Source organism: Tupaia chinensis, unplaced genomic scaffold (genome assembly GCF_000334495.1).
Source record: "Tupaia chinensis unplaced genomic scaffold, TupChi_1.0 Scaffold149131_1, whole genome shotgun sequence".
In the NCBI taxonomy this organism is placed as follows: Eukaryota; Metazoa; Chordata; class Mammalia; order Scandentia; family Tupaiidae; genus Tupaia; species Tupaia belangeri.
In genome coordinates this window covers 547,660-557,080 of record NW_006208977.1, presented here as the reverse complement: position 1 = coordinate 557,080, position 9,421 = coordinate 547,660, and the positions used below count along the sequence as shown (strand labels likewise).

General features: G+C 42.9%; 1 protein-coding gene across 1 annotated transcript in view; it reads right to left on the bottom strand.

The window, feature by feature from the left end:
* TEKT3 (tektin 3) overlaps positions 1 to 9,421 on the bottom strand; it is a 52,718-nt gene that overhangs the window by 12,288 nt on the left and 31,009 nt on the right. Inside the window, exons 6-7 of the mRNA XM_006170894.2 lie at positions 5,952 to 6,174; positions 2,171 to 2,325 (exon numbers count right to left, since the gene is read on the bottom strand). Of these exons, the coding sequence (XP_006170956.1) occupies positions 2,171 to 2,325; positions 5,952 to 6,174 (378 nt within the window). The remainder of the gene's footprint in view (positions 1 to 2,170; positions 2,326 to 5,951; positions 6,175 to 9,421) is intronic.

The following is a 9,421-nucleotide window of genomic DNA, read 5'->3' as shown; positions in this document are numbered from 1 at the left end:
GATGAAGAGTTACTCTTTTCCCTAGGAGAGGAGGCATTTTCTTGTTTTCCCATATTTCTCGTGATCCGGCGGTGATTTCTTGTCATCTGATGAATGTTGTGTTTCTTTCAAATTCTTGAAGTGCAGCCTTAATGTTCAGGAGCAAGCAGACAGAGGTGATCCAGAAACTCTTTGCTGTTCTATTGTGCTTGCTGGTGCAGCAGATTCAGTAGATAGTGGGGAATATTTTAACCCTATTAGTATTTGGATGTTTAGCTACAGTGCTCTTAGATCTTTCTAAAAACACACTGAAAGGATACTGGAGGGTGAAGAGACAAGAAAAAGGAAAATGAGACAGAGAAAAACAACAAAAAGAGAAAAGAAGACAAAAAAATTTAAAAAATTAAAAATTTGTAATTACGGTTCTTTTTTTTAAAAAAAAAAATCACAAAATAGAAAACCACGAGGCGCGCAAGCGCCGTGCGAAAAATCTAGTTCACTGTAGCCATGTGGAACCTTGTCTTCTGCCTGGATGGGAGGAGCAGAGCGAAAATTAACAAGAAAGAAGGCGGAGCTAAGAGCCAGAGAAAAACTGGGCCTTGTTTTTTTTTTAAAAAAAAGAAAAAAGGGTAAAAAGGAAATATTACCAAAAAAATTTAAAAAAAGGGAAGACAGAAGCAGGGAGAGACAGGAACTGAGAGACAGAGAGAGAAAGCTGGGGGTGCAGAGGGGGGCTCCCTACCGCTAGCTCGTTTGTTGGAGGCTGAATTATTAGTAGAAAATCTTCATTCCCTTAAAAATCTAGTTCACTGTAGCCATGTGGAACCTTGTCTTCTCATGGCATTCCCTTTTGAAAAAGCAATGTAATACACTGTAAAGTTATATGTAATCCAATGTAATATAAAGAAGATTATGATGATAATAAAAATAAATAAATTAAAAAAAAAAGATAAATCCCTCACAGGGAAGGAATTCTATCAAGGGACCAGGTAGAAGGCAAGGCTAGTGGCCTCTCCCACTGCACCAGGAAGGCTTTGGGAGCTCACAAGCTGTGCCTTTGTTCCTCCAGTTGCAATCAATTTGACTCACTTCTGTGTGGAGCATTTCATGACCTAAGAATAGCTGTGAGGAAATCCAGTGAGAAAAGACAGACTGGCAGGTATTGGGAAATTGGGAATGAAGCCAGAATGTGGCAGGGACTGGGGTGGGAGTGGAAGGATCTTGGCCAACTCCTTAAAGGCCGCTTCTAAAAGGAATCTTCAAAGCTAAAGTAATAATAAAATTCATGTAGTGTTTGGTAGATGAACTGCGGAGTCAGATTCCACTGTGCATAGAGGGAGCTGTGCTTGATGAAGACCAGCCGTTTTTTATTTCTAGTGAGGACAGAACACTCTGAAATGGGACTGAATGAGACTTTTGGGGGTCTTGGGAGATCATGAGGATGATCTTGATGACAATAGCAGAAATGAGCCACCAAGAGAGGCCACAAAGAACAAATGAGTACTGAGGGTCAGTGGAATTGGTCCTCAAAGTCCATTTTCTGATGAGTTCCCAACATTGAGACATACACAGAAAACCAACAAACTCTGCTGCTCACAAGACAGGTTTTCTGGAATCTCCAGACTCCAGGGTTTTGCAAAGGAAGCTACATACTACTTGGCCTCACTGAATGAGAGAAATGTTTGCTAAAACTTTTTGTATAGGGATATCACTTGAAAACATTTCTGGTAAAATGTATATAACATAAAATTGACCACTTGAACCACTGTTAAGTGTACATCTCAGTGCCATTAACTACACTCACACTGTCATGCGACCATCACCACCATCCACTCCAGAACTTTTCCGGCATTTTCAACTGAAATCCCTGCCACTCAACAACTCCCCATTATGATTTTTTTTTTTTAAAGACAGAGTCTTCTCTAGGTATTGTGATCTTGCTTCAGCTTCCACTCTGCCTTTAGGTTGGGGTGTGAATCAAAACCAGGCCTCTTGTGTGGTCTTAACCTGCAGAGTGGCATCTTAGTAGTACATCGCACCCCAGCTGGGCCTAGGAACACTTTTAAAGATGGCGCCCACAGGATGTGTGTTGGCAGAAAACCCTCTACGAAGAGCCCAGTGGTCAGGCTGGTGCATTGCGCCACAGTACCCAGAGCTTTCCTTCCTGTTGAGCCCCGCTCTCCCACCTTACCGTAACTGAGCCATGTCTCGGCAGAGCTCTATGTTGGGTCTCCGTGTTCGCTCATCCAATCTGGTCTGAGCCACCTTCAGGAAGGCAGACTTGTCCTTGATGGCCTTCTTGATGGATTCTATGGTCATTTCAGTCTGGAATATCTCCTGCAGGGTCTGTGACAAGGAAAAGCAATTGCCAGAGGCTTGGTACTATCCCCTCAACCACCAACTTCCCACCTCTGGCCTGTCAATTTGGTGTCAGGCACCACTCTCACCCTCTTGAATGAAGAGGTCAAGTCACTGGGAGCCTTGTTCCTTCTTTCCCTGCCCCTAAGGAATGTGCTATCTTATGCCAGAGCTAGCTCGAACCTGCTCTGGAGAGCTGACTGTGGGCCTCTCTTCCCAACTCTGGGTCTGGCCAGTGACCTTATGGTGGTAGCTTGAAATCAGCCAGAGTGGGAGTATTTATAGAAGTTGACAAATATTACAATCCCTCTGCCCATCCCAACCCACCACAGATCCCCAGTTGTTATTTATAAGCACATACCTGTGTTTAACTATAATAAAATTGAGGTCACGGGGTTTGAGTGGCCTACCCTCCCTCTTCACATCAACATGCTCTTGCCTATCTTCCCACTCTCTCCTCTAGCATAAGAGAACTGCTTCCCTCCTAGCAGAGGATTTGCTGGAACCTAACCAGGTTTATGCTTCAGTACACCTCACTTGCCAGGGAGGAACACTGGCAATCTGTACTCCTGATTTTGTATTCTTTTATTAGTTTTGTTTTTCCAATTTGTGAGACTGTAAGTGGGTATCACCCTACCTGCCTCCTTACTGGACAGGGTTTTGCTACTGCCCAAGTCAGCTTAGAGCTCATGATCCTCCTTCCTCAGCCTCCCAAGTCACAGGGACTCTTATGTATGCACCAACATGCCAGCCTTTAGATTGGACCAGGAATCCAACCCAGTCTCCTATGTAGTGCCAGCCTGTCCCTGTCCCAGTGTCTCGGCAGTGAGTACCATTGCAATTGGACCTGTACTGGGAGGAGGAGGGGAAGGAGGCCTTCAAAAAGTTCATGGAAAACGCATATTATGAAAAAACATCTATGCATGGAGTTTAAGATATTTTGCATCAAAATACATTTATACGTTATTTTCATTTTCTCACAACTTTTTAAAAAGGCCCACATATTATATTTTGGTTGTTAAAGATATCTTCCACATTTTATAAACCAGGATCCCTCCCTGGTTCCTCCTCCTCCCCTATAAAGAGAGTCCCTTGCCCTTTTCCTGGGACCTTGACCTCCGCAACCCCATAATTCCACATCGTCCTTGTTGCTGTCCCTCTCCCTTGACTTCTTGACTGTGACCTAGAGATATGCCCCAGTATCACCCCAAAATTTTAAATCACATGTCCTTAATATCACTCTCCCATCCATTCCCAAGTACGTCCTCTCTAATTCCTCTCCTCGTGAAACGGTCTCTCAAAGCTGACTTGGAGGCCTCTGATAGCCTCCGTCCTTGAAATCTTCACGTTGCTTTTCTCAGACCTGTTGCTGTCCTATCTCCCTGCCCTTCTCTCTACTCTTCATTCACTTACATGCAAACTTTTTTCCTTGAGTGACATCTCTGCTACATGCTTTCTCCCTTACAGAGACCTGACGTAATCATACAGACTTAGCACTTACGGAATACAGACCTAAACTGGTCACCTCAACTTTGACCTCTCTTCTAAGCTTTCAACAGCCCATAAAGATCACTACACTGTTCCTACCGCTACCACCTACTTCAGATGCTACCTTCTCTGGGAAGCCATGCTCATCTCTCCCCAGCAGAAACAACTGCTCTTTTCTGCTAAACTACCTTAACATTTTATCTGTAGCTCTTTCTGCATCTTTCTGATGGAACATGTGACACCATTACATGTGTGTCTTATGTCACTCTGAGACATGAGATGGCAGGGTTAGGGTGACATTCATGTATGCACACACTCTAAAGTGTCCAGTGTAGCACTTCTAATGTACAGGCTGAATTGTGTCCCTTCCCACCCAAATTCATATGTTAAATTCCTAACCTCCAGTACCTCAGAATGTGATCAGATTTGAAGCTAGGATCTCTGCAGAGGTGATTAAGTTAAAATGGGGCTGGGGACCAGCAGGTGGCGTGGTGATTAAGGCACTGGACACTCCCACATGAACGACCGCGGTTCAAGTCCCGGACCTGGTGGCTTGTTCTCTCACTTTCTTTCTCTCTCTGTCTCTCTCTGGTCAAATTAAAATAAACGAATGAATAAATAAAAAGTTAAACAAATAATTTTTAAAAAATATATAAATACAATGGGGTAATTAGCATGGGCCCTAATTCATTATGGTGTGCTTATAAGCAGAGGAGATCCAGACACAGACACAGAGAGAAGATGTGTGAAGACACAGGGAGAACTTGCCCTCTTATAAGCCAAAGAGTGCAGCTTCAGAAAAACTAACCCTGCAGACATCTTAATTCCAGGTTTCTATCCTTGAGAACTATGAGAAAACCCATTTCTGGTGTGTAAGCCACACTGCTTTATGTCCCAATAGCCCTGACAGACTAACGCATTAATAGATTACAGTATGTTGAGCAGAGGAATTCTTTCACATGCACCTTCTAAAAGGCCTTTAGAGTGGCTTCTTACTGCCCAATGGACAGTATCTAACCCCATTAACCATCAGTGTCTTCTACAATCTGGCTTCAACCTACTTGTCCACATTTTTCTCCCAGGGCACAAACCATCCACACCAGGGACCCTAGTCCCTTGGTGGGGCTGAACTCAGCCTCTGGTTTGTTACCTCCCAAAGTATCTTCAAGATGCTGCTTACCTGGAATGTCCACTTCTCCCCCAGAGCCCCGAAAACACTTGCTGTAGCTATTCTTTGGCAGTCGTATTTTGCCATTTTCTATTACTATTAAGTGTTTGTGAGCTTTTCGTTCATATGCATCTCTTCTCCAGAAATATAAGCTTGCTGGGGACAAAAACTACCTATTTCAACTACATATTTCATGTTTCTCTGTGCTTCACAGTTTGCAGCCTGCTGAGGTATCCAAAGAAGCCACCAGGAGAAAGAAAGGCCAGTTGCTGCAGCCTGGGAAAACACGGAGCCCTCAGTCAGGCGAGACTGCCTCACAGCACAAAGCTGACTGTACAAGGATGTCAAGGAAGAGGAATGACAAGCTCCAGGCAGCACATGGAACAGAAATAATGAGAGCTGCAAGTCTGACAAGAAGTAAAGGAAGAGTTTTCTGTGTATCATGCAACATCCAAGCTCTGTTTGAACCCTTCACTGTACTCTTTGTAAACCTCTTACGCTCAGAGCACTTAAAAAACTTCAATATCAGAAACACTTTGAACTGCCTAATAGTTTCCTGTATTTGGCTTCATATTCCAGAAAAAGGGTCTGAAATAATTTGACAGAAAACACTCCTACCATATGTTCTAATAATAAACTCACTTCCTAGCTATACACAGTGATTCGTTAAACTTTAATCATAATATTTTTGTTTCTATTAAATACTAAGAACCTTTCATTACATACTGCAATTCTTTATGTTCCACACACCACTCAGTTCCCATTTCATTTTGACACCTGGCTACCTGGCTGGAATAAACGGTGTGCTTTGTGCTGTTTTTCATTTTTCTGGCTCTGTGTGACCAGGCGGTCATATGCCTTCTGGTGTTTCTCTGGTGAGAGTGGTGAGAGATTTGTGGTCTCAGAGCACCCTGCTCTGTCCAGGTCAGCTAAGGGGTCCCACCAGGTGCTGTATTACCTTTGCTAAGTGCATCTGAATCTTATTCTTCGCATCCGCAGTCTCAGCAATACGATTGGTGAATGCTAAGTTCACTCTGTTGAACTGATTCCACATCTCATTGGCAGTCACAACCAAAAGGTTTTGAACGTCATCTCTTAGCTTGGCAGAGGCTGCCCGTTCACTCTGGGAGCGCAGAATATTGTCATCTGTGAATTTGGCCCAGGACTCGGGCACCGAGACCCTGGAAAGGGGAAGTAAGAACCAAACAATGATACCCGTGATGAAACTGGGGGCAATCGCTTATCCGTGAAAGAGAAACCCCCAAGTCACCAATCCTTGTTTCATTGCATAAAATGTAACTATCAGAGCAAATCTTAGTTTAAACTTTTCTTAATGATTTCTCTCTCTCTCTCTCTCTCTCTTTTTTTTTTTTTTATGGCAAGCCAAATTGCTATAATTCAAAGCATAAATGAACTCTTCTGATACTTTTTGGGGGTGGGGGAGGGTTAATAAAGGGTAAGAGTGTGTAGGTTTATTACAAATGTAATAATAAATGCCAGTTTAATAAGCATATGAAAAAATATTCAACCTTGGAAGCAAAGTACTAATGAAAACAACAGACCGAGAACACTTCAGCAAAGCAAATTAAACTAGTGCAGAGTAAAGAGAATTATAACTTTCGGTGCTGGTGAGCATGTTTAGAAAAAGATGCTCTCATATCCTACAGATGAGAAAGTTGAATACAACCTTGCTGGAAGATAAAAAGGCAACCCAAACCAAAAATCTTTCATTCAAATATGTAACCCGGAAATTTCACGTTTAGAAATTTATTCTATGTAGATAATGCACCCCAAGATGTATAGTGAGGATATTCATGTCATCAATATTTGTGTCAATCCCTGAAAACTAAGAAACCACCTAAATGTGCAAAAGTTTTTTTTTTTTTAAAAAAGGGTTAAATATGGTACATTCTAAAAAAAATCCATACAGCATGCAAGCTTGTAGAAGAATATTTACTTCAAAATGTTATTGATCACAAAGTGAAAAACAAGACAGGCTATACAAATACTATGAGTGTAATAATCATATTTAAAAACTGTAAGTCTATACCCACATGTGTGGAGAGTACTGGAAGGACTGATGGCGAACTGTTAATATTGGGTGATGCTAGATGGTAGACTTAGGTAGACTTGCCTCTTAGTGTAAAAAGAGATCAAAAAGGGCCCCTGTTATTGAGTAGAGATTTTTTTTTCTTTTAAGAGAGAGATGTTTTTTCTATAGGGCACATGTGCTCACCAGAGACAGAGAGACAGGAAGTGAGAAATCACCCCTCAAGGAGGATGGCCATGCTGCAATCCCTTCTCTTCTGTTCTCCTCTTGGGATTTTGGGCATGCATATGCACACGCACCCAGTGTGAGTTTTAGGCCCCCAGGTCCAGGACTTGAACCATGGTCAACTCCATGGGAGTCCAATGATATAATCATTGTGCCAGAGTAGAGAATTTTGCTCAGGGCCCTGGGACCCAACACAGAGGTTCTGTACTCTGACTCTCTTAAGAGATGGCTAAGCATTTATGTTGGAAAATGCCTGTTGAAGAGTCAAATGATCAGAGTATGTGATTCAATCTCAGTCCACTTGCCACCTTCTAAGGAGAAAAAGATGCTTCCTGGTCACCTCAAGGTGAGTAAGAGGCATTTCATGGGGACTACTTAGGGCATACAATCTGAATCTAGTTCAGGCCTTAAGAATTTAAAGTCCAAGTTAGTCCAGCTGGCACTGAGCTCATGGGAGGGCTTTCAGAGGGGGCCTTATGGAGGTGAGCAGCCCTACAGGAGGAAGTCCACCCTGTAAGAAGACAGGGCCAGCAGGTGGCATGGGGGTTAATGCACTAGACTCCCACATAGCTGACTGTGGTTCTAGTTCCAGCTCTAGCAGCTTGAAAATCACACTGGGCACTTGTGCATGTGTGCCCAAAATCCCAGAAGGAAAAGGGAGGAGAGGGGATTAGAGCATGCCCCCACCCCGGGAGTGATTTCTCACTTTCCCTCTCATGGTCTTTCTCTGTCTCTCCAGCAAGCACACACACCCTATGGCAAAAACCTTGAAAACAAAAAAAATTTTTTAAGTGAGAGAGGACATGATTGTGAGAACGGATATAAGAGAACTTTTTGGGTGATGAAAATATTCTGTATTTCAACTGGTTTCCTACGCATATGAGTTTGTGAAAACCCACTACAATGTACATTTAAAGTGGGTGTATCTTATCATATGTGAATTTCACTTCCTTCAAGTGGGTTTGTTTTAAAGGGAGTGGCTGGAAAAGACCATGAACCTTGTCTATGACTGCACCTAGAGGCCTGGCAAAAGAACTAGTGGCAGGGCAAGTGTAACAGCTGGTGTTAGGAAAGGCATCAAGCTGTCGTTCAGCCTCCATCCTCCAGCACCCAGGGCACTAACACATGGGCTACGTGTGATTTTCTTTGTGTCTGTCTGTCCTCCTAGATCTTCTGCATCAAATAGGGTTATTTTCATAGCTTAAACAAACAAACAAACAAACAAAAAACAGGGGCTAGCAGGTGGCATGGTGATGAAGGGCACTGGACTCTCACATGGCTGATCATGGTTCAAGTCCTGACCCTGGCAGCTTGCCTCTCACTTTCTTTCTCTCTCTCTTTCTCTCTCACTCTGCCCTCTCTTGTCAAATTTGAAAGAAAGAAAGGAAGAAAGAAAGAGAAAGAAAGAAAGAAAGAAAGAAAGAAAGTAAGTAAGTTCGATAAAATAATTCTTTTTTTAAAAAATAAATAAATAAACCAGAAGTATTCTTTTATGGAATACAGGATGCAGGGCCAGGCAATGGGACACTGGCAATGGAACTGGACACACACGAGAGAAGTCCTAAATGAACTTAGGACTTCTGGAGTAGGGTTGATGTGAACATCCTGACCTTCCTGAGCACACTACGGGCAGGGATGCCAAGGATCTGGGTCAGCTGAAATGAGGCAGCTCGCAGAGTGACGACCCTCTTGGGAGTTTGGGAGTGTCTCTCTCTCTCTCTCTCTTTCTCAGAAGAAATATATAAATACACTTTAAAAATTTGTTAAAGAATACAGGTTGATGGGGTCAGCAGGTGGTGTGGTGGTTAGGGCACTGGACTCCCACATGGCCAACGACAGCTTGTGTTCCAGATGCAGCATCTTGAAACCACACCAGGTGTGTGTGCATGCATGCCCAAAATCCCAGGAGGAGACTACAGAAGATGGGATTGCAGCATGGCTGTCCCAGGTGTATTTTTCACTTTCCCTCTCACTGTCTCTCTGATAAATGTACATGTCCTATGGAAAAATAAATAAATAAAAAAATAAATAAGTAAATAAATAAAATAAAAAATACAGGTTGCAATTTTCAAGGGCTGACCGCAGAATACAGAAGATACTTTGCCCAGTCCAAAGCTGGGGGGAGTGTCTCTCACATTCAGGACTTACCACTC